Raw genomic sequence first — 26352 nt, 5'->3', positions numbered from 1 at the left:
CTATTACTTGTTCCTTTGCACACTGGAATCATACTGAAAGACTAGGAAAAGACAATGATCCTCTCACCTAGTAGCGATCAGTGTGTTGGGGGGTCTGGAACAAGCTACCCAGGGAAGCTATTGAATCTGATGTCCTGGTTCTGATGTTCTTTTAAGAAATGGCAGATGAGACCCCGGATCAATTCGTTTCCAGCTACAATCAAGGTTGTTTGGAACCCTTCTTGTGTTTTTTATGATCTAGCCCTGTCTGAAACAAACACAGCTGCCGCATTTTAAAATTATTTAGAGTTTTTATAACTGTCTTTAGTTTCTTTTGTTTTCCCTTTGCTTTTACTCAGATTGTGATGTTCTGATTTTTCACATTTTCGTTTCTCACAAGAAAAATGTAAATTTTGTGCAACAGAAATCGTAAATAATGATTAATTTTCCAAATTTTCACAACAGTCTGCTTAACTGTGATGGGATATTTCTCTAACCCGGGAAACCTTCCAAGTGGTCCCTTCATCACACTGGATGCAGTAAATCTGCAAAGTAAAAAAAGTGAGTATTGAGAGCCTACAATTACTGCCAACAGTCAGACGCCAAAGTATCTCTGCCTGCAAAGTGCACTGAATGAACTCCTGGTGAACCTTTTTTCTTTAAATAATGAAAAGAATATTACCATCAAAATATTTGACACTAAAGGATCTGCTGAGAAAAATCTTAAAGAAGGGCATCAACGCTCTGTTTTCATATTCCTGCAGTGAACCATTAGACAGTTCTCAAATTAGAAACCATATACAGTATAGTTGTTGCCACCCTGCACACCAATCTTGTGCATTCTTGGTAGATTTGCATGACCTTTCATTGACAGGACTTACCACATGGGATGGCCTCCTGTAGCATTGTGATTGGATGATAGGTCGAATTAATATTTAAACCCATAGTGCTACAATGTGACCGCTGGTATTAATTCGCACCCTGTCTTGGAATTGTCTTCATTTTAATGGATGGAAGCATAGATGAATGACCGATACAGATGTCAGTAGCTTGAATATGACATTCAGATAGTTAAGAAAACATTTGTTAAATAAATATATATAAATATATATAAAGATAGTTAAATAAAATATTTGAGTCAAGAAAACATCAAGCAGACACAAGTACTGTAGCAGTAGTTATACCATAGGCTTTTTTTTAATGTTCCGAGCTTCATTTTTGTACAACACATGTGGGAAGATGCCCAATTGTACTGTATTTTTATTGCATCCCCAGCACAGGCATTCTGTAATCCTTTCATATGTGCTGTAGTAATAAAACTTATTTGTTCCTGTCCTACCTCTCAGAATCAGAACAAACAGAGGAGTAACTTAATTAAGAAAGAATCTGAAGAGTTCAGCCATGAACACTTAGAGCATCTTCATTTCCTCTAGTTCTAGTTCCTTTTCTCCGGGCACAGCGCGTTATCTGTATTTTCCAGGGACCTCCTGCACGTTTATCTCGCTTACCATCTCTGACTTGGTATTTTAGAAATAACTGCTCTGCATTTTTATGTGTACAGTAAATACTTCCTCCACACCACGTGCATATGGACCTTCCTGATGGGCAGTTTTTACACTTGCTGTAACTGAAGATGGAAAAAGCCAATTAATGGAAGGTACTAACTGACGTATGGGAGGGATAACAGTGACAGGTCTATCATACACAGGTGTACCTGATCACCATCCGTATGAAATTAGTTATATACCGTATGTTGAAAACAAACACCTCCCTTTGCATTTGTCTTTCAAGCTCCAGCCCGCCTCCAACTTGCACTCACTCTGAATGGGGTTCGAGTCTCCTCATCCTGTGGCAGGATGCTGCCCATTAACCAAGCTTGTTAAGCCTAACCTGTCACATCAGCTATTCCAGACATTCGCAAAGCATCCAGTTCTTGGATGTTGTTGTCCCTGGTGAAATTATACAGTATTATCACACACTTTGTCTGAAGCAAAGTGTTGGTGACAAAACCACTTTAACATAACTCTTTGAAAAGATGGGTGGCAGGGTTAGCACCAGAAAAATACCAAGAAGAAATATTTCCTGCATCATAAAGTCAACAGACAGTTTGACAGCAGCTTGTTGTGCTGTGAGCAAAGGAAACTAAGGATATCTTGGCCAATACAGTCTTTAAATCAAAGATCAACTAGAATTGTGACGTTTGGACAAGTGTTAACAGTGGAAATGCTTCAACATTTGTAAAGACCAGGCTTGGAGGCATTTAAGGGTTTTTGTAGATTTGGCATAGAGTCACACAAACATATTCTGCAGCAGGAGAAACTGACGTCTTAAAGCAGAGATAATGAAAGAAATACTTGATTTATTCCATAGAATTCTGAGATGGATGTTACTGGCACATACCAATCCTTCATACTGTAAAAATGTATAAATATGTATAATTATGTGTGTTGCTAATACTTAATGGTTTAACACCAGGTTTCCGGATTGTAGACAGTCCCAATGCAGATAGATGAGACTGTAAGAAAAGTCACAAACAATGGGAGACGTCTAGGCTGCAGTTAATATATTCCAAGTATCTCATCCAGTTCTTTCTTGAAGGAAATCACAGTAACTGGCTTCAGTGAAATGGCTGGGGATCTTGTTCCAGGAGCCAAGACTTAACCAAAGAAGGGCCTCCTCTTCTCAGTTTTAAATGCACTTGTACATTGTTGATGGGTCATTAGATGTAAGTCTCAGGTGTCTGGAGGTATGCGAGTCCTACAAAATATTAATCAAGTAGTTTGATCCCAAATGACCTCTATATTACTCAATTTATAAAATCACGTTTTACTGATCAAAATTTAAATTGTTCTAAACGGTTAGAAAATGATGATTTCCTAAAATAATGATGACCTGTTAAAAAAAGACTGAAGCTCTCTAGAGCATAGGACCTCAGGTTAGAATTTCTCAAACTGATTAAAATCAGTTTTAATAAATAAATAGTTGTAAAAAATGTACTGTGTGTTGAGTTACTCACAGAACTCCATTTAAAGTGATTAATAGCAATTTGACTGCATGGTGCTACACTGAAAACATTCCAGGGACCTCGCTCACTGCCCTTCCTGCACACTCATCCAGATGTGGCAACATCCTAGCAGGATAACACACTTCCTCGTGCTGATCGTGCAGCGGTGGTTCTCTTGCAAGACGACAATGAGCTGGTTCTGCCTTGAGTTCTTGGCTGGAGCCCCATTGAACGTTTGTGGGTTGAGCTGGGACTACATGTGGTAAATGGTCTAGGGCCCAGAGACCAGCTCTAGATAACATCCACAAGACAATGCTTCCACCCTGGTGCAAAGCCAGTGTCACAGATGTACAGTTTCTACTGCCTTCAAGTGTTCATACATGAGGTTCACAGTACTGTAGATCATCTGTTGATCAACCCAACTGATGTCAAATGCTAATCAGTGTAGTAAATTGTCCTGCATCACACATGTTTAATTAAATGCAATGACTACAAAAGAGATGTAATCATTTTCCTGATAGTACGTTTGTGAATATTTTGCATTTATTAAATTCTAAGTTTCTTTTGATGCTCAGTATATGTATATTTCAGTTGTATATTCAGTAAATGAGAGGTCACAACTGCAGAACTGTTATTTCTAAAATAATTAAGATAACGGATTATTATTTGATATAATAAAATTCAGCATATAACTCAAAACAGACAGGACACTGCTGAATAATGTTGTGAGGATGACTTATGGAAAGATTGTAGCCAGCCTAAACCCTGTGTTGATCTAAAGTCGGTTTCTTCTACAGTACATACAGCAAAACCTCACACCCTGTTATAACTTCAGCGTATCCGAGAAACTGTTCCCCCTCACCACCCAATGTGCTTTTAACACTGCTCTGCGCCCAAACTGTGCTTCTGATGCCAAGAAACGCATGACATTCCATATTCATTACATTCTCATTTTCATCCCAGAACTTAAAAAAATGTTTATACTGCGTATTAAAATTACCCACAGCCACCCACCTAATGTGAACTCTGTGTGTGACACTGACGTGCAAATATACTGAGCTTGTGCAGCCCAAGAGACAACGATAATGAACTGGTTCACTCCAGGAGCTGTCACTTCCAGGAACACACCAGTCACTTAAAACTTTTGGTTGTTTAAAAAAGGAAGATAAAATCAGCTTCATGCCTTTGATCCAGCTTAGGGCGGTTTATACAAGTTCTTCACTGCAAGGCTGAATTTGCCTTTATAAATCTAGTATCGAAGAGATGAGAAATTCCTAATAGTAAAAGATTTCTTTTACTATTTTATAATAGATCTGAAACATCTTTTTTGTGCAGAAGTTGTCATAACAGCAAACAGGCAGACATCCCTCCACCACTTTAACTAAAAGCAAAAAACAAGTTTTTTGTCCTAAAAAAATAATTTTACATATCTGCATTTATCCTTCCATCTGTTTATCTATTTTTTCCTTTTTTTCATGGCAGCCTAGATCAACATTTTCTGTAAGAAGGGACTCGTGTTTGTAATATCCTCATCTGGATAACATTACTGGAAGAAAAGGAAACAATGTTGTTTTGATTAAACACAGGCCTGGAAGGCTGTTTGGCCAGTACTAAAACCAGATTATCTTAATTTTTAATCTAAAACACATCTTTAAAAAAAATTAGAATTGCTTTGCTAGGAAAAATGACAAGTATGTAGGAGTCACTTGAAAGCCTAAAAAGAGACTACTGTTTTTATGCTGAAACAGGGAGGCATAAATGAAGCATAAATATGGGTTTAATGTTAAGTCCGCATACCAAAAATATGTCATCTTCTGTTATGAATGAAATTTCATTAAGAAGCAGTCAAGTCAGCTTTTCTCTGGTTTATGGACTGACATTTTCTTTTGGGTGAAGGAAGTGAAGAAGTGCTCATACTGTATACTGCAGGACACTACTCGTGTCTCTATGGGAGATGGATTCCGGCCTGTGCCTCCCTTGGTACAGTCTGATCTCATTGCTCACTGAAAATCTCCTCTTCCTCCTCTTTGAAGCCCAGAATAAAGATTTCCTATCAGCCATGCGTTTGAAACCGGTGTCCTTCAAGAAACACCCGAACGAGATTCTTGGGTCACTTAGCTACTTAACTACAGAACGGGGCCGAAATGATCTGATTGGCTCCTCTCGTTTGCACTGTTTCTTATGTTCGTAGACTTTTTGTCACAATCGTCATCCCTCCTCTAGAGGGCGCTCCGACCCTTTTGTGTTTTTCATTATCACGTTCGCCTGCCCCCTTGTTCCGTCCTTTATTCAAACCCGGTGCTCCGGAAGCTCAGGGCTCTGCATTGGAAGATGGACGCCCGGAGGCCCACCTACCATCCTGCAACTCACAACTAGCAACCCACTGAAGCTCAGCAGCTTGGTCAGTACCTGGATGGGAGACCGACTGGGAAAAACTAAGGCTGCTGATGAGGTGTTAGTGGGGCCAGCAGGGGGCGCTCACCCTGCAGTCCATGTGGGTCCTAATGCCCCAGTATATTGACAGGGACACTATACTATAAACAGGCGCCGTCCTTCAGATGAGACGTAAAACCGAGGTCCTGACTCTCTGTGGTCATTAAAAATCACAGGGCGTTTCCCGAAAAGAGTAGGGGTGTAACCCTGGCTTCCTGGCCAAATTTCCCATTGGCCCTTACCAATCATGGCCTCCTAATAATCCCCCTCTATGAATTGGCTACATTACTCTGCTCTCCTCCCCACTGATATCTGATGTGTGGGGAGCGTTCTGGCGCACTATGGCTGCCGTCGCATCATCCAGGTGGATGCTGCACATTGGTGGTGGTGGAGGGGATCCCCATTACCTGTAAAGCGCTTTGAGTGGAGTGTCCAGAAAAGCGCTATATAAGTGTAAGCAATTATTATTATTATTACCATCAAGTTGCCCTACGTCCGCAGCTTGAAGGCATAGGCTTCCGATCGGCGTCCTGACCCAGCTGAGTCTGGGGCTCGGAGCGCCTGGCCTCGTCACTCCATTTTAACCTCTGTGTTCCTGTTCAAGTTCCCCCTTCCCAGGGATTTCAATCGTCCTCGTCTTGGATGGACCTCCCGGCTTTGGATTATGGACTACGCCCCGGTTTCCCTTTTAGACTTCCTTGAACTTGTTTGCCAGCATTCCCCCCTTGCTCCTGTATTCCCTGTCGGCACCTCCCCCATCCCCATCCATTTGCCATCCCTTCCATTCCTCTCCTATCCGTGTTTTCCCTGTAGCCCCATTTCCAGTCACTTCCAGATTATACCATCTGCACAGGGTCCCGAACTACACACCGTAACATTTTTTTTTGCTGTTGGAACATTCAAGTCCCGACAAGCAAAGGACTGACTTTATGGTAAGGAAAATCCCGGGTTCGAGCATTATTACCTTGAGAATGCATTGTGAAATCAGTACAGACAACTCCAGAAGGCAGAAGCTGTGGCTTCACCCAGAGTCATATTCACGTGCCCTTCAGAGGTCAGCAGGGTGAAATTTCTCTCTGAGGTGGCAAGAGCTACTAATCACAAATGGGGTTATAGTATGTCAAAGCTGGAACCCAGAGCTATTTTTAGGCAAAAAGGAGAGGTCAGAAAGAAACTGCTCCCCTTTGAAAGAATCTAAACTCTTTTTCCCTAATTGCAAGACCGAGACTTTTCACAGCATCTCACGCTGGAGATCATTGTGATGATTGTCACTCTTTTGCCCAGGTTTAAGGCAAAGCTTCTCCAATACCGCGAGATGAAATTCAAACTTCCTGCAATGTTGACTAACTGGTGAGGGACATCAACACCCTCACAGAAATGAAAGAGCCACTCGCTCTGATTATTAGGAACATCAAGCCATCTGCTTTCAATTTTATGTGAAATATTCTGCATGCCACAAAAAAAAATAATCCAGTGGTTAAAAAAGGGAAGACATGCATTTTCTTTATTTCTCTTGCATAATAAAAAAGTCTGTGTTCCTTGTCCAGATGAGCAGCTGGCTGGCTTTATACACAGCTAGGCCTTTCAATCAGGTAGCTGAGTCTTGATCACCTTGTGCCACTTGAAAGCGACTGTAATGCTGACTCTCATGAGGCACAGCCTCGGTGCAGAGCGCAGTCCTTGCTGTGTTTTGGTGACCAGTCACACGTACTGGTGATGGTGGTGGATAGGAAGACAGGAAGAAAAACAAAGAAAACTCTGGATCTCTCTCTTAGACATCAATCCCCTCCAACACCTCACTCTGCTGGAGCTGCATCTGTCAATAAACATTGGGAAATGTTGTTTAGAGCATAATTGCGATGAGTTCCAGATGTTAGCTGGCTACACAAATGACAGTGCAATGTAAATCTTGACGCATGGAATTCTCCCTGTCACGATGAAAAAGCAGAGGAGCACGCCCAAGCTGCAGACCTCACACGCTTTTACTTGCTTTGGGTAACTCGACACCCTGATTTTGACACCCTGCTTACCTTCTGCAAGAATGGTTCTAGCCCAGTGACCATGTGAAGGAAAGGACATCACTCTCATCACTCCAAAAGTTAATGCTTAACTTTAAACGTTTCAGGTCTGTGGAAGTAAAACTGAATGGCACTCTTTCCATCCAAAGTCCTTAGTGTGATCTCCTTCTGTTTTCTGGATTTTTAAACGTTACCTTATCTGACCAAAAGAGAGACAGGGCTGTGCTACACTATGTGGATGTATTAGCTGAAACATATGTGCACACACAATCAATTTTCATTTCAGGGTAGTGACAAATATCACTCAATATCACTCAGTTAAAATACCTTCGCTGGATGTTGTCATACTAATCTTTCACCTACAAGAGAGGCTTTTTTGTCTGCAGTTGCCTTCAGTCTGGATCTGACACTTCAGTCTGCCCTCCCTCATCCTCTCCACATGGACAGGCCATCGAAAATCATTTTTACCAATTTTTGCAAATGCACTTTTCTCACACATTTTTCCAGGTTCTCTTTCATCCCTTGACCATGCAAACACACAGCTTCCTTAGCAAAGACAGCCATATACAGTGGTTTGTTCTGTTGTTGGAAACACAAAAGCCTAGTGAACACCTATTTCTACATATGAAACCCCTCTGATAAAGCAGTGTTCACTCTCACTTTTATTTGCTCTTTACTCTTTTATCAAAGAATACACAGCCCTGATCTGTTCCAAGAGACGGTCATGACTGTGAACATGGCTGTTCTGATGCCATAGCTATATTCTGATCTGCTATATGCTCTCTTTTAAAATCCGTGGACAAAATGAACGCTAGCCAAGCTGTGAGTGGAAAAATGAATTCATGTGAGCTCAGTCTCACTGCCCAGCCCTTTCTCTTCGCTCTCCAGTCCTCGCGGGGCAAATTCAACAGAATAAGTCCGACACGGCTTCTGTGTAATTTACACCCCGTCGCAATCTTTATTACTGAGTCTCGGCTTCAGTGGTGTCCTGAAGAAACTGCTGCATGGTCACTGCTCAGTCCTGACACAGGCAGTGCACCACTGTGTCACCTCATCGACAGGCCCTGTGTCCTTTCGACGCCGGTGAAGGAGCACCGTGCTCATGTAATTCTCAGCCCACATGCCGGGGCTCTTTGGTCTTCGGCGTGTGGTAGGAACTCTTCATCCTGTTTGCTTTTCTTTGCTCATGTTCTGCTCAATATAATACGGGCTTCTTTGTGATGTCAAGCAAAGCATGTTCTCCCAGCAGCAGTAACTATCTGAATTCATTCAAGCTGCGCTGTTAAAAGGGACTATTGTCCCGCATTCCTTAAGACGGTTCGCAGAAGAGAGCCAAGTCGTTTCTGCACTCCCAACCTCTAATAATGCACTCTCTGGTCTCAGTTGGGTTTAGATGAGTTCATAACCTTTTTTTTTTAAATCTGTTTTGTGCCAAAAAGATCAGGGAACTCAGATGGTGCATTTATCTGTGTTAACGTTTGTACTGTATACTGTACCCCTTTGTTTCTTCAACTGACCATAATATTGTAATAACACACACCTGCGTGAAGTTAAGAGAGTTTGGTTTGGGATGTAACATTAACTTAATTAAGCTGTGAGAATAGTGACGTTGCTGAGTCACTATTTCAGTTCTTCCACCAAGATTTCTGTATGTTTATTATGAATAATAATAATAATAATAATAATAATAATAATAATAATAATAATAATTATTATTATTATTATTATTATTATTATTATTATTATTATTATTGCTGTTGGTGGTGGTGTTCTTGTTTATTTTTGTCATTAACTACATGCTCCAAGTACGTGAACACCAAACATAAAACAAACATGAGGTAGCTGACTCTTTCTGCCTTTCCTTTCAGCTCTGTCCATTCGCGAAACTTTCATCTTCCATCTGTCGCCCGTTCGTGTCTGCCCCTCTTCTTTGGGCATCTGACTCTGCAGGCATCTGACTCGCGAATGCATGCAGGGTTGTGGGGGACGTACTGTACAGTACCTGCGCAGCAGCGCGAAAGAGAATCCCCGTAACGCACTGTAGAGATTTTCGGATTAGCAGGGAGAGAAATGAGTTAAACGAAGGCGGCGCAGAGGTGTCCCGACCGCGCCGGGAGTCGGGTCTCCGGGCGCAGAAGAATGGACTGGGGGCACGTGCGGTGCTGGAGTGGGCGGAACCCCAGCGCTCAGCGAAAAGCCCGGTGCTGTCGCGCATCCTCATGCATTCACGGCTCTCTGCGCCCGGGGTAGTGCCGGCCAATCTGCTTCTGGACCTGGCTGGGATTAAGGCAGGTGATTGTTTTGTCAAAACTGCTTCTTTTTTTTTTGTTTTTACAACAAACAAACAAAAAATAGTATCAAGGATTTCAGCAAGCGTCCTCCGAGAGCCAGGCGGATTTGTGCTGTTAAAATGCGGCGTCTGTTAGTTGCCCAGCTCTGACCGAGCAGTTTGTGTAAGTAGGATTCTCTGAAAAAGTCTCGCATAATTAGATGACACTGCGTTTAGGACCGTGAAAGTGAATGCGCTTTTCTATTGTTATAGGTATTTCCTGCGGTTTTGTAGCAGGGTGTTCTTAAAATGGATTCATATATTTGTAGAATAATTGAAGTTAATTTAAAGATTCTATACAAAATCCATGTGCAAAAGTGTCAAATGTGATTTATTGCAATAAACTTTTTTTTTCCTGTATAGATTTGTATGTTTTCGCTTTTAAAACGGGAAGATTATTTCTTAACAAAATGGTGTAAAAACAATCCAGTTTGAGAAAGTTAATTTCCTGGAGAGGTTTAACATCAACAGGTACTTTAGATATTAACAATAACGACATCCAAAAAAACAGCATTAATAAAACATTACGGTTTAGTAGTTAAAATATCGGTTTACCTTGAATGTGAGGAGACAAAAGTTTCAATAAAACTTTAGAATGAAAATATATACTTTTATTAAGTATAAATGACGGAAAATGTTTTTTTAATGTTATACAATAGCATCATACAATAGCGTTATACAATAATGTTATACAATAGCAATAGCGTCTCATAGACGTCATATAATTTCAGTAGTAGTCACGTATTTAGAGTGCCTGTTAACCAGTGACTTATACAGTATATAGCATATATGTCTGATGCAATTCAGAATTGTTTTACATATCATATATAGTGTATATACAGTATTTAAATAATTTGAGTACATGGTTCATCACGTTTTTTGTACACATATTCCAATGTGAAATGCTATTAGAGGACCAGTACAAAACAACTTTGTTTTGGGAAAAGTATATCTAAATTCATTCTGGAGACTTTAAGGTTAGTTAAACCTGAGTGATTTTTTTTATTTCTTTGTTCTTTTATAATCAATGTACAGTACTGGCTGTGGGACATTTTCTAATCCAGCTGTAGGCTAAGCTACACTGAAAAGGTTAGCCTCCAGGGATTCGATGAAAAGCAGATTTCTAGAATTAAGAAATATCACTCTTGGTGCAATAATCATGCATACTTAGTTTATTTTACACACACACACACACCTCCACCACACCCTTTAATAGTATTGTGACAATCTGGTCTCCTAATCATTCTGAAATGTTTCATTAGTACTATATAGAGGGTAATATTGGTGTTTGTCTTTTTAGAAAATGTTTTTTTTTCGTAAGTAATGATGTTTGAATGACGGTTTGTGAAACAGACAGCCCTCAGGATGAATGATGATGCAGCAAAGGGAAGACAGACTATTTCATGTTAGAAGATTTTAGCAATTAAGTTTCTAGTGGAGGCATTTGCTTTGGCATTCGTTTCTGCAGTTAAACTACACCACACATGATGAACGTGCATTCAGGGCAGCTCTTAAGACATGGCTGAATTACTTTGGGCTGCTTCAACTTTGTGTAAACTAACATCTTTCTCTTTACCACAGGACTGTAGTGATCCATGGAAACAGCAGTACTTTTGTGACAGTGATGTGAAATATCTTTCACCAGAATGAAGGTCTTCAGCCAAGGCACTGTATACTTACGGTGGAGGTTGCTGGCGTTTTTGTGCTTTTGGGCTAGAATGATTCCCAGAAGCACAGGCTGCCCCAGGTCCTGTGCTTGTTATGTTCCCACTGAAGTGCACTGTACCTTCAGGTATCTCACAGCTATACCGGGTGAAATTCAGCCAGCTGTGGAACGCATTAACTTTGGGTAAGATCTCTGTCTCATAATACTTTCATTGTTGAAGCATGGCAACTAAGTTAAAAACACAAACTGTGATCTACTCTGTGATTAATCATTTCAATCACCTGTTTTTTTTCTCACTTCTGTTACACTAGCAGTGCATTTTTTTGCTGGTCTCCTATAGAAAATCTGAAAATCCAGAAAACCTAGATACTAGATTTCTTCAGGTCATGCCATAGAAGTTTTTTTTATCCTCACCCATGTCCTGCTGTTCCTGTGCCTAACACAGACTTTATTTTATTATTTTCAGGTACAACAGTTTAACTGGCTTAAAAGAAAGAGATTTCTCTGGGCTAGGACGTTTGGAGCTGTTGATGTTGCACAGCAATGCGATCCAGACGATAGAGGACAAGGCCTTCAGCGATCTGCTGTCCTTGCAGGTACGGCGAGCAAACGTCCTGTTTCCTTGCGTCACTCTATCTTACGCACAGTCGGGAACGTCTGTTTCTCGTGAGCTACTGTAGGTTTTATTCATTCTAAAGTTCCAAAGCTGGGCAAAGTGAGCTCGATCGGCACCCTGTCACCCACTGCCAGCCTGGAACACCCCCCTCCCTCGGTCCAGAAGCACAAATCAGAAGCGCCGCGCGGTCGTCCTCCTCCCCCTCCCACCCCTGTGCAGTGGGTCCACCGGAGAGCGGGAGCAGAGCTTCCCAAGGCAGCATTGCCATCGGCCACGCCAGCCAATCGGGTCCATTTAAGATAAGATAAGATCTCTTTATTGGCCATATACCATCTCTTGTATTAGGAGTCTGTCTTTTCACAGACCCCAGCTTGCTCTCCAAGAGACACACAGACAGGGAGAGAAGCTGGGGGTCAGAGTGCAGGGTCAGCCATTTATACAGCACCCCTGGAGTAGCTGGGGTGAAGGGCCTTGCTCAGGGGCCCAACCGAGTAGGATTCCTCTGCCAGTTGTGGGATTCGAACAGGCAACCTTCCAGCCACAGGCGCAGATCCTGGGCCACAGAGCCACCACTCTGCCCCACCTTTCTGGCCCTGCCAGAGGCCAAGGAAAGGGCCATGACTTAGCGCGGGCACTGGGGGAGAGCAAGGAACAGTGGACAGAGCCCCTGTCCAAAACATAACCACGGCTGGACGGGCCATTCGTGGGGGACTAGGGACACTTTCTCTCCCTCATAATACTCATATACAGTCGCTCTACATCCTTATAATTGGGAACATCAACCAATTTCTGAGCTGTCTGTTTACTGAACAAATATTAATCAGGTCCCTGGATATGCAATCCAAGAAAGTTGCAACCTTCTTTACCTTCAAACTCCATTTCAAAGGAGGAGGTCTCTAATATACATTAACAGGAGATCAATTCCATGACCACGTCTTTACATTATTTGTCTAATGCATTGAAATTTGTAATGTGGAAATGTTTGACAACTCTATGTTGAGTGTGGCCCTTCTTGCTATAAAAAATCCCAGAGCACCAACTGTCTTTATAAATCGCAAAAAGTTTTACCCTGCATCCCTTGTGTGCACAACACCCTGCATGTATCTGACCTGCATATCAGTTTGACTGAAGCAAACCACAGGCTACACTCTCACGCGCTCCTCACTGCATGAGAAACATGTTTTTGTATGTGTTGGTTGTGCTCGAGCGACATTGTGTTTCTGTTTCTCCAGGTGTTGAAGATGAGTTACAATAAAGTCCAAGAAATCAACAAGGGCACATTTCACGGCCTGCGGAGCCTCGTAAGGCTACACATGGATCACAACAAGATTGAGTTTATCCACCCCGAGGCCTTCTACGGACTCAGCTCACTGAAGCTGGTGCACCTTGAGGGCAACTCCCTCCAGCAGCTTCACCCGGACACGTTCGTGACCATGCGCTTCAGCCAGATTTTCAGAATATCGTCGGTTAAAAACATCTACCTCTCGGACAACTCTCTGAGGAGCCTGCCACCCGAGATCTTCTCCTACGCCCCGGAGCTGGAGAGCGTCTTCCTGCATGGAAACCCGTGGTCCTGTGACTGCAGAACAGCGTGGCTTCCCCAGTGGATGGAGCAGAACCCAGGTAGTGGAGAAATCAGTATTGCAGGGAAAAGCGCCTTCAGGAGCAGAATTATTATGCATGTGCAATTTAGTGCCAATTTTCTCAACCTCTAGAATGCATCATATTATGATTTTTTTCAACATTAAAAATAATTGATTGACATGCATCATGCACCTCAGTGTTGTTTTAAAGGATTGAGTTGTTGAAGACAGTATTTCTTCAGTAATTCCACTGTGACTGTGGATATTTGGGACTTCAGTGATACCATCTCCACATTCATTGGTCTGTTCTTGAGGGCAGCCTGCATTTAATAACATGAGAACATATGAACGATTATGAGCAAGAGGCCATTTAGCCCTTCAAGTCTGTTTGAGTACTTACTAGCCAACTGATGCAATGATTCCATCCAGCTGTTTGAAAGAAACCAGGGTACCGACCTTAAATGCACTTCCATATAACTTCCAGTGGTGCCCTCTGGTTTGTGTTTCACTCTTCTTTCTGAAGAAATCCTCTGGGATCACTTTGTCCAGGCCTTTGAGGATTTATAATATTCTGTCAAGTCTTGGGAACAGAACTGATCCCAGAACAGCAGTATCTTTTCTATAACCTGGTGACCAAAACTGTACACAATATTCTAAATGAGGTCTTACTACTGCATTGTACAATTTTAACGTAACATCTCTCGTTTCACATTCTACTTTTTAACATTATAGTCTAATTTCCAGTGTCTGCGTCATTAAAAAAAGATCACAGAACTGTATTCACCAGTGTGAGGAAAAAAAAGAAAGCGTTGCTTACTACTGTTTGGGAAACAGTAAATTGCTGCAGCTACAGTAAATAGGCAGTAGTGATATGATTTATGTCCACAAGGGGGCACGTGAACTGATGTTTATATGGATCTTTTGCACATTTCGTGTCAGCTTTGCTTACTAAAAATAAACCTTTTTAGCAAAAGGCTAAAAAGCTGAAAGCTTTTCTATCTGACAGGCTAGATAAGCTGAATGGCATCCTCTCATTTGCAGTTTTTTATGTTATTGGAGTTTAAGACAACCTAAAGACTTTACCTTGCATGTGTGCTGAGAGAGTGTGTGGATGAGCAATGTCATCTCTGATGAGGTCTCAAACTCAATCTCATCTCACCCCATCGGACCTCTGACTGAAGTACAAAAGATAAAGTTCTAAAATTCTAACAGAAGCTGAATATATTTTAATTGTTCATCATATTATTAAGTTTCTTTGTTTTTCTTTATCTCAGGGGTGCTGAAATGCAAACGAGATCGAAAGTATGCCAGAGGTCAGCAGTGTCCGACCTGTGAGACTCCTGCTGCGTCCAAAGGAAAAGATATTGCGGAGCTCCCCTCTGCAGCCTTATCCTGCTCCAAACCCTGGATACATTCCGATCTTAAACAAAGGAATATCTCGATCGATGAGGGAGATTTCACTCCGGTTTCATCCAGGGACTTCATTGCACCTATCGGGTCAATGGTGCTGAATATGACGGATCAGTCTCAGAACGAAGCTAGCGTTGTGTGTACAGTTCAAAGACCAGCCTCAATGAGGGGTGTGTCTGTAGAGGAGAAGGAAGACCTGACAGCGCTAAGTGCAACATTAGCGACGTTTCTGATCTGCAACATCGACTATGACCACATTCAGCAGCTGTGGAGGATACTTGCTACCTACAGCGACTCCCCCTTGAAACTGGAGAGAGGTTTGCTTCTGACAAAGACTCCATCCATGATTTACAAATATCACCAAAAGACAGCAGACGAGGAGGACGACATTTCCACCGACATAGAGGCGGAAATCAAGGCGGACCCCCCGTGGCTGATGCAGGGAGAGGTCACCTTGCAGCTGGACAGGGCCACAACCACCTTCACTACACTGCACATCAAGTACTCATCGGAGGTTCAGATGCTCGTCGAGAGCAAAGCACCGAAGCCGCATAAATACAGCTGGGCAATGATCAGGAGGGACAACGCCACGAAAACAGAGCACACGGTTCTCACAGGAGGGACGGCGGAACTGGACTGTAAGACCCTCGGGGAGCCAAAGCCGTCAATCGAGTGGATTTTGCCGGATGGCAGCAAAGTGCGCGCGCCATACAACAGCGAAGACGGGAGGATTCGGATTTCGGAATCGGGGAAGTTGACTCTAGGGGCGGCGGACAGCTCTGACGCTGGCTTGTACCGCTGCATAGCCACAAATTACCTGGACGCAGATGTGCTTGCCTTCAGGATTACTGTTTTGACTGCAGATGTGGAAGAAACCGATGTAAATGGTGCTCAGATTACCCGGTCCCTGGGTGAAAGTCTGTTTCTTCACTGTGGCTCCGAGGGCAATCCTGAAGCATCCATTAACTGGATTTTACCGGATCACACAGTGTTAGACAAGTCATTTGGGAATAAAGAAGTGTATCCAAATGGGACCTTGGGAATTCAAGGACTTACGGAGAGGGACCGAGGCTTCTATCGATGCCTTGCAGCAAATTTTTGGGGAGCAGACATTTTGTCTTCCAGCATACTGTTTTCAGATGTTAAAAGGAATGAAGTACCATCAAAGGTGGTTAAGAAGGTGCTGTCAGATGGCGAAGGCTCAGGAAATGAGCTCGACTCCCATTTGGAGGAAACAGACTATGAGGAACTCTCTGCCAGGGCTTCCCACAGGACCAGGCAAGAGTCTAGGACTCTCACTTCAAGCAGAATGTACCCTAAAAGGAAAACAACGCAAGGCAGAAACAAGAGCAATCTAACCCAGAGAAGAAATGGAGTTTCAAGTACCAGACGTGTCTGGGGAAATAGAAGGACCTTCAACACAACCTCAAGGAAAGCTGACCCCCAACGCTGGGTGGAAATCATGCAAAAAGCACAAAAAAATAAAACAAATGAGAATCAGAAAACAACGGAAAGGATACCATCACAACACATTGCAGGGCTCTCAGGGGATGGAGAAGAAGCCTCAGGAGAAACTTTAACAGAGGACGAGCTTTTAGCAATAGTGACAGATACACCAAACCCTGGTTTAACAACACACAAAGTGACCACAAGTGTCCACCTCGAAACAGGTGTGTTCCCAATAGTAACACCAGCAGCCCCTGTTACAACAATGAGTCACAGTGATGAAGATACAGCTTTGATATCCACAAGACCAACACCTTTCCAAACTACACTTCACCATACTGTCAGTCCAAAGGGTATTCACACAACCACACCTCACCAAAACTCTGAACAAACCTTTACCAAGCCCATCACATCGAAACAGAAGGTAACAGAACCCAGCAAAAACGACATGCAGTTGATGTATTCTGGGGAGCCTACAGAGGTGGCAGGCAGTGCCGTGCCATTATTGATGACCGGGTTTCCCAACACAACCTCCTTGATAGAGAAACCTGGCCCTCTGCTGGAGCCTGTAGTTCACAGTTCCACTGATCCCGATCGACAAAGCCCATTCACAGCTGTCACAGCCGCAGAAGGGCAGAGAGACGAGATAACGTTTCACACCACACAGAAAATCAGCTCCCCAAGACTGCCTTCAGGGTCTACCATCATATCACACAATCGGATACAAATTATTACGGGGGGCACGTCTAGCCTGGAGGGAAATAAGCCACGTACTAGCAAGAGAAGAAAGTTACCAGGCAGGAGGAGAATTATCAGGCCAAACAGAATTACTGATATCCACGCATACTTGAATAGATTATCTAAGTCTAGCAAAAAGACATCCACAGATGATGAAGATGATGAAAGCACTGACCCAATTTCTATAGAGCAGACTACAAAGTGTGAGTGCCAAATAACCGACACTCCCTCAGACACTCGTACGGTGAAGCCTGTAGCCACTGAAGACACTGCCACTGATGCCAACAGAGCGACTAAAGATAGAATTGACAAACCACCTACGAAGCCCCACATGGGAAGCACTCCTCAGGGGAAAACATCACAGTCTGTAACAACAACTCTGGATACACTGTTAGCCACAACTGCATCATCCATGTTCACAAAAACCATCACACCGCAGACAAAAGTTTCTAGAGGGATCATAACGACACCCGTGACACAGCCCTTGGCTACTTCCAGGCCAACAACAGAGGCCCCAAAATCAGTAACTTCTGCCTATACCCCTCCTGAGCGCACACATGCTCCCACAACATTGGTCAAGAGTACAGGCAAAGCTGAGAGCTATTATACAACAACCACTAAAGCTACAACGACTTCCTCCAAAGTCATTTATGGTAAAGTGCCATGGCATAAATTTTTTGGGAACCGGTACAGTCAGAAAGAGTTACTGAACAGGTTACGTAGACCAAAAAAGCCGGTGCTCGCCACAAAGAGTGCCCCTGTCAAGACAACCACTACCACTGCTCCGGCAGAGGTTACAACAGCTCTCCTGCCAACACTGGAGTCACTGGTTACACCCATGACAACTATGACAACATTAATCAACAAGGACACAGTTATTCAGTCCTCTGGACCTTTGTCTGGCTACTCTTCTGGGTCTTCTTCCACTTCCTCTGAAGTTCGGCCAGCTGCAAAAGTCACAATTTCTCCCACAACAGCGTCATCACAAATTGAAGACATTAAGTCTTTATCGTCGTCAGCTAGCTTTGATATGATGTTCTCTACTACCACCATAGCATCACCATTAACAACCACGAAATATATTTCTGATCCGTCCACAGTAGTTGAGCAGTCAGCCTCCTCAGGCTTTGCTTCTGGATCACCTTCTGCCGAAGATCCCACAACTGTGAAGATAGTCCCTGCCCTCACCCCTGCAAGGACTACATCCAGAACCAGCACCGCCGCGGGGACAGGCCCACCTGCATCTCGCAGCAATACAAAATCCAGGACAAGAGGCTCCAGAAAGCACATGGGAACACCCAGGAGAAAGGGCATTCGAAGACGGAGGCCAGGGAAAAAGCTCTCACCAACCTCACGTACCACGACTACTCAGCTGAAGAAAGCTGACACTCCTGTAACTTCAAAAACAACCACAGCAGCAGCCAAAGGCGGTTTGTCTGTCTCTACACATACATTCTCAAAAGCACAGCGCCCTTTTTCTTTCACGGATGCATATTCCAAAGAGACAGAAAGTACACCGCAAGCTGACAGCGTTTCAACAACTAAACCCACCACAGCCACAGTAAGAACAGTTTCCAAAATTGAAACAAGCATTACATCTGCAAGAAAAATCACTGCTACTCCATTGCCTCCTAGCGCAGGATTCACGAGAACTGCCAAACCCAAGACAACAACAGAAACAGCAGCGACAACCTCTAAACCTGCACCTACAGTCAAGCCCACAACCACAACAGGAGCTAAATGTACAGCTAAGAGCACCACTGCAGCTGCTGCAAGCACTGCAAAACCTCGTCCGAGGGCTCCCTCAGTTAAATCTAGCAGATTCACAACACAAGGCCCGCTGTTTAAAAAAGTCAGGCCCACTACATTTTCAACTACCGGAAAACACAGTAAACCCGGCTCGGGAGGTGGAAGTTACTTTGTCAAGCCCGAAGCACAAATACCCACTATTTCAACATCTGGGACACGATCTAAATCAACAGAGTCCCCTGGGAGGGGCAGCAGGATGCGGGAGAAACCCAATTCAGAGTCCAGGGAGAAAGGGAAGGCTGTGATCTTCGACACCCTGGCCATCCTGACGGCCGAGCAGGGCTACACTGACAGTCCGCAGGCTTTCGGCAGGGAGGAGGACAATACCATAGCTGCCAGGCTGGACCGGGGCGCTGGGTTTGACACATCGACAGCGAATGCGATAGCCATGGAGCCTTCGCCCAAAGACCAGCCGTCGAAGCCTAAAATCGTGGGTGGAAATGCAGCAAGCTTCACAGTCCTTTCCAATTTGGATGCTTTTCTGCCATGTGAAGCTGTTGGATATCCTGCTCCCTCTATAAGATGGACCAAACTTTCCTCAGGTACCGTATTATTGCTAAATAAATTACTGATTCATTTTATTCTCATCTTTCACATAGATGTGCAAAAGATACACATTACACCAATTGGCGGTCTAACACATCAGCATTGCATTAACATATTCTAAGACATCAAACAGCTGTGAAATCTGTTGTAATATATAAATATTTCATTACTCATATCACTGAACAAAATGAAAGGTTTCTTCTCTTAAATGGATGTTTTTAATACACGTCACAGGTTTATTTTTTCAGTATAGTTATATGCAATTTATATTTCATTGTTCTTTTAATATAATGTGTTGCCATTATGCAGCAAGTAATATGAGAATTTAAGCTTTAGATTTTTTTCTGCATGCTAACATGCATATTCTAGGAGCATATTGTGAATGGAGAAAACATAAAGAGGTGTGTTGCTTTTCCCATGATTGAATGCTCTCTTGTAACACCTGCCAGGGGCTACCTTAACCATGAAGACCAAGCGTGGCAACAAGTTCGAAGTGTTCGAGAACGGGACCCTGTCCATCCAGAACGCCAGCATTCAGGACCGCGGACAGTACCTCTGTCTTGCTGAGAACCAGCACGGCTCTGACAAGCTCTTGGTCACCCTCTCCGTTGTGACGTACCCCTCCCGGATCTTGGAGCCCAAAGTGAGGGAGATGCAGTCCCTCTCTGGAAACACAGTGGAAATTCAGTGCAAAGCCGAAGGCCGACCTCCACCTTTCATATCCTGGATTCTTGCAAACAAAACCCTGGTTAGGGGGTACGGTGCGGAAAACGGCAGGGTGTCCGTCTCTTCGGATGGGACCTTGATCATTAAGGAGGTGTCTGTGTATGACCGGGGCCATTACAAATGTGTGGCCAGTAATCCTGCTGGGGCGGACACAGCGACTGTCAAGTTACAAGTGGTGGCTGCGCCGCCCAGCATTGTGGAAGAAAAGAGGCTGCTCATGAAGGGGGAAATAGGGCGGCACTTGAAACTGCCATGCACGGCCCAGGGCACGCCTCAACCCACAGTGCACTGGGTCTTGCTTGACGGAACGGTGGCGAAACCTTTGCACTACGTCAACCCCAGAGTGTTTGTGTTCTCCAACGGGACGCTGTACATCAAGAGCCTCGCTGCGCCCGACAGCGGGAAGTACGAGTGCATCGCCACCAGCTCCACGGGCTCCGAAAGGAGGGTGGTGACCCTGACCGTGGAGCAGGCGGAGACGGCGCCCAGGATCGTCACCGCGTCGGGCCGCAAAACTGACCTGAGCTATGGAGACAGGTTACTGCTTAACTGCTCGGCTGTGGCGGAGCCCAAGCCCCGGGTTCTCTGGAGGCTGCCTTCCAAAGCAATTGTGGATCAGTGGCACAGGTAAGGTCCTCAGGGCCTGCAGTTACCGGTTCGGTTGTTCGGTCAGATTCCGATAATGACGAGTGCAAAGCCCGGCGGAGGAAATCTCCGGCCAGCGCTGTCACATCACCTCTCTCTTACGAGGTATGAGCCAGGCCCAGAATGCTGCAAGGGTGCAGCTGACACGATGCACACAGCGCCGTGTGCAGTCAGGGAGATTTGATACATAGTGAAGGGAAGCAAAAGTGCGACACTAGAATTTGACCTTCACCTAAACTTCTGTTCAGTGAATTGGTATTTTTGTCGGTGAACTGGACAATCAGTGCAGTGTTGCTTTATTGTAACTTGATGTTGTTAATAATGCAAGTAGTGTTTTAACCCCATGCAGCTTACTGATAGTTTTGAAGAGCCATGGACCCGTTTGTTTTTGTTCATTGCTTATTATGACAGAGGACAGATTTTTTTTAAATGCAAGTTTTACCAGTTGGGGTAAAGTACCTTGCTGAAGTGTACAACAGCTGTGTCCCACACTTGGGATTTGAACCCACAACAGCCTATTTATTGCAGTCTGCATTTTTCACATTGTAGCCTTAGCCTTGCAAACTGACACTCTAAAACAATTTTTCCATTTTGTATTACCAAGACATCTCACTTAGGTTTGTAATTTGTGACATCTGGATAGTAAATTAAAATACTAATGTATGTCTCATGAGGCAAATCTTAGATTTACTTTTAAAATAAAGATATTAGGTGCAAATTGTCCTTAGGCGAGAGTTCGGGTTGAGGTACATTAACACATACGGTACCATAGGGTCCAAGGCATCCCACAGTCAGACTTTATATTTTGAATAAATTCTTGTGCACTACATTATTAATGCATAATCAGTAAGAAATAACAGAGTTCTTTGTGTAGAAAAGTAACAGAAATAATTCTGATATCAGAGTCTAACAAACTAGAACAACATCCTTTAAATTCTTTAAGATCATAGGTAAATTATGCAGTTGCCAGGAACCTAAAATGTAGTTGTAGGTACAGTATGATGTCAGCAGTTCACTTGTTCTAAACATTTTGACACTGTTTCCTAGTTGACTAGAATGCTTATTATCCAAATATTTTTTTTACTTCTTGTTCTGATGCAGTCTAGCTTTGCCTCATTGCAGCTTTTTAACATTATAAATAATTATATATTTAGAATAATGAAACACAGACAGTAGACTGATAACAACTAATAGTTAATTACCTGATGAAGGCAAACAGAAATGTCATGACATAAGTTTGCAATATATTATTCATATCTCTTATAATCACTGTTTTATAGCACACTAATTACAGACAAAACATTTGGTGAACATAGATTGCAAGTATGTTTGTGTGTGCACAGAAATCTAGTAAAGCCTTCTTTCATTTTCATAACAGCTCATTTACTTTTTCAATGAACTTTACAACAAAACAAAGCAAATTTAATAAATGAACAAAGGAGTAAAGATCAGGGAGTGAAGAGAAGCAACATATTGGCATATTAACTTGCATTGGACAGGAAAATTGATCATACTTTAATCCGCGCAAGTTGTTCAGCTCACAGGACTGCCCTTTGGCACATATCCTGTTTGTTCGCAATGTTTCTGTTTCAGAATGTTTCATGGCTGAGCTCACTTCTTCTTACACCTTGCTCTTGCTTCCAGGATGGGCAACCGGATCCACGTGCTTCTCAACGGCAGCCTGATTATCGACTCTGTGAGCGAAAAGGACGCCGGCGACTATCTCTGCATTGCCAGGAACAGGATCGGAGACGACCTGCTGCTGATGAAGGTCGGCGTGTCCATGAAGCCAGCCAAGATAGAGTACAAGCCGTTCATCAAAAAGCACGTGCCTTACGGGAATGACCTCAGAGTTGACTGCAAAGCGTCGGGGGCCCCCGAGCCGGAGATCTCCTGGGGCCTGCCGGACGGGACACTGGTCAACAGCGCCCTGCAGGCGGACGACAACGGGGGCAGGAGGCGGCGCTACGTCCTTTTTGAAAATGGGACCCTGTACTTCAACAGGGTCAGCCTGTCCGAGGAAGGGGACTACACCTGCTACGCCGAAAACACGGTGGGGAAGGACGAGATGAAGGTGCACGTCACAGTCGTGACGGCGGCGCCCCGCGTCAAGTCCCCGGCTGCCATATACGCCAGGGCCAGGTCCGGAGACATGGTGAGGTTCGACTGCGAAGCTACGGGGGAGCCCAAGCCGAAGATTATGTGGCTCCTCCCGTCACATGACATGATCACAGCCTCCAGCGACCGGCATCTGGTGCACGTAAACGGGTCGCTGGCCGTGAGAGATCTCACGTTAACGGATTCGGGGGAGTACGTGTGCGTGGCTCAGAACGCTGCCGGAGATGACTCGAAAGTCTTCAAGCTAGAAGTGGATGCTAATCCTCCCACTATAAACGGCCTGTACAGGAACAAAACCGTAGTGAAGGAAACCGCTGTCAAATACACCCGGAAGCTCATCGACTGCAAGGCAGAGGGGTCGCCCACGCCTCAGGTCATGTGGATCATGCCCGACAACATTTTCATCACCGCTCCGTACTACGGGAGCCGAATCGTGGTTCACAAAAACGGCACGCTGGAAATCCGCAACGTCAGGCCGACCGACACCGCCGAGTTTGTGTGCGTGGCACGCAGCGGTGGGGGTGAAACCGTCATGGTAGTGCAGCTGGAGGTCACCAGCATGCTGCGGAGGCCCATGTTTAAGAATCCCTTCAATGAAAAAGTCGTGGCCAGCACGGGCAAGACCACCATTCTGAACTGCTCTGCCGACGGCCACCCTCCTCCCGAGATAATCTGGCTTTTGCCCAACGGGACAAGATTTACCAACAGCCACAGGGTCTCGAGGTATCAGCTAGGAAGCGATGGCAACTTAATCATTTATAACCCCAGTAAAGATGACGCGGGCAAGTACAGATGTGCTGCCAGGAACAAAGTCGGCTACATCGAAAAGCTGATTGTTCTGGAGGTGGGCCAGAAGCCTTACATACTTACCCGACCTAGGGGGATAATCCAGAGTGTCAGCGGAGAACCACTCTTCTTGCACTGCCTGTCTGACGGCAGCCCCAGGCCCAAAATCCTTTGGTCGATTCCTGGTGGGCACGTTCTTTCGAGGCCGCAGATAAACGGGAGGTACGTCCTCCTCGAAAACGGGACCCTGGTGATCCGGGAGACCGCGCTTCACGACCGCGGAAATTACGTCTGCACCGCCAGGAACGACGCCGGGGAGGCCTCCGTTACCGTCCCCGTGATCGTCGTGGGGTACGCGCCCCGAATCACCAACGGCCCCCCCCAGAGCGCGCGGACACAGGCGGGGGCGGCTGTGCAACTTCACTGTGCGGCCATCGGGATCCCCAAGCCCGAAATTACGTGGGAGCTGCCAGACCGCTCCATAATTTCCACAGCAGGAAAAGGCCGCCCCATGGGCAGCGAGCTGCTTCACCCTCAGGGGACGCTGGTCATTCAGAAACCCACTCGTTCTGATTCTGGGACCTACAAGTGCCTTGCCAGGAATCACCTTGGCACTGATTCCAGAATAACGTATGTTCAAGTCATTTAATGAGGGCAGCAGCAGTGCAGCAGCTCCAGACACATGAATGTTGCCTAAATAATTGCCTTTTTCCTTTAATTAACCATTAGCAGCTCTTGCTTGGGGAGATTCTAAACTGGCTTTTTTCTAAGCAGAAGCAGACAAGCAGGAGGGAGGCAGACTGAGCCTTACATAGTGCTTTGGCAGACACAGGGAATGGTAAAAAAAAGTGTTATTTTTATTGTAACTCAAACGGGTCAGGGAACTCGCAACTGTTTTTGATTTCATGTTTTAAAGGCAAATGAACTCGGTCTGAAAGTGGGACTGCTATATGTGGAAAGAGAGTAAGTTTCTAACATTTTGGGGGATATCGTTACAGTTCTGGAACGATTCTCTGGAAATTCTGATGGTCTGCTTACATCCCCCAAAAAAGTCTCCCAAAGTGCATGTTTGAGATAACTGATCCTGAAGGCTGACTGGTGAACAATTTTAGAAAGACACTGTGGATGTGTTACTGTTTTCAACAGCATTTTACAGTATTATTTTTTCTAGGGAAGCCAAACTCATCATGCAGTGTACAGAAGTATGATGAATATATTTTTCTTACAAAGTTTACACTGGATTGACTCTTTTTTTGTTTATAACAAAATGGAAATTTATATTGCTAAAATATTTTCACTCATTTTTGTCTTTCTTTTCCCTTTCCTGTTTTGTCCTTTTTGATTATATTTTCATTAATGCAAATACAAAACTATCAGTGTTATATAAACTGGTGTGGATATAAATATTCCTATTTTGCCTTTCTAGACCTCTAATAAAATTCATATAATAGCTTATTCAGCTTTTACACAATAAATTCAAATATGCAATGCTGATTTCATACAGTATAAAAAATAATATTTATATTAAATATTAAAATAAATTTTATTAAATATCAGAAGCTTACTTTTGGATTATAGTACATATACTGATAAAGTTATAGAGAACCCCACTCAAAACACAAGATTCTTAATATCTTTTACTGTTTTTTTCGGTCAGATTTTTAAACACTAACACCTGATGTAAAACATGAAACGTATAATTCTTCTTTCAAACATTTGTCTCATTCAGGTTCAAAGTCTGAGCATTTTTTTTCCTAAGTCTAGCCAAATGTGTGGGAGTCCTGTGATGTTAAAGAGCTGGCTTGCCATGTCGTTGAAGAAAAACAAATGGAAACGTTATTAATTCTCGGAAGCTTAATAGAGTACATCTGTAAGTGTAGCTGCCAAGGGGGATAAAATGGACAAACTATCCAGAAATCCATAATGGAGCACATACTGTGGGATAGCTCTCCAGGGCAGAAGAGAGGCCTGTCACCAGATAGCGCGTTTGTCTGGCCCGTTGCTCTCATTTCCCAGCAGGATTGTCTTAGGAGCTCCACAGTTCTGTGTAACTAATGTTGCTGTTGTGGTGATAGACGTACTTTCCCAACTGTGCAGCTGGATGCCACTCGGGTTTCTGTTCTCCTCTGTTTCACCTGTTTCGATTTCCAAGTGGTACACCGATGCAATGAGAAGTGACAGTGGACCCGAAGAGACACCCCATCCATCCGTTCTCTAACACCTTCCTCCAGCTTAGGGTGGCGGAGGTGCCGGAGCCCAGCTCGGCAAGCAACAGGCGCAAGGCTGGGTCCAGCCCCCCGCCTGGTGCACACAGACACACGCATACTGTGTACTAACACCCGGGCAAACCCCCTCAGAAGCGAATTACCCACTAGAGTGTTTCTGGACTGTGACAGGCAACCGGGACGCCACAGGGAAAAGCATGTGAACACTGGGAAACCTGACATAGAGTACTCTGCACCAACACTCCCGGTCTGGATGGAGCCCAGGGCCTCAGCAC

General features: G+C 44.2%; 1 protein-coding gene across 2 annotated transcripts; it reads left to right on the top strand.

Moving 5' to 3' along the window:
* Nucleotides 1–9395: 9395 nt before the first annotated feature.
* Nucleotides 9396–25304, top strand: igsf10 (immunoglobulin superfamily, member 10). Of its 2 annotated transcripts, none has more exons than XM_015360615.2 (7): nucleotides 9396–9726; nucleotides 11345–11612; nucleotides 11896–12025; nucleotides 13278–13668; nucleotides 14903–19573; nucleotides 20027–20930; nucleotides 22593–25304. In XM_015360615.2, exons 2-7 carry the CDS (start codon nucleotides 11410–11412, stop codon nucleotides 24499–24501), a joined length of 8208 nt encoding a protein of 2735 aa, XP_015216101.2. In that variant the 5' UTR covers nucleotides 9396–9726; nucleotides 11345–11409; the 3' UTR covers nucleotides 24502–25304. The 2 variants fall into 2 exon arrangements, with proteins under 2 accessions (XP_015216101.2, XP_015216099.2); XM_015360613.2 differs by having other exon boundaries at nucleotides 9396–9887.
* The last annotated feature ends 1048 nt before the right edge of the window (nucleotides 25305–26352 follow it).

Source organism: Lepisosteus oculatus, chromosome 13 (genome assembly GCF_040954835.1).
Source record: "Lepisosteus oculatus isolate fLepOcu1 chromosome 13, fLepOcu1.hap2, whole genome shotgun sequence".
NCBI lineage: Eukaryota > Metazoa > Chordata > Actinopteri > Semionotiformes > Lepisosteidae > Lepisosteus > Lepisosteus oculatus.
Note: the sequence above shows the minus strand (reverse complement) of the source record. Positions and strands in the feature narration are given on the sequence as shown.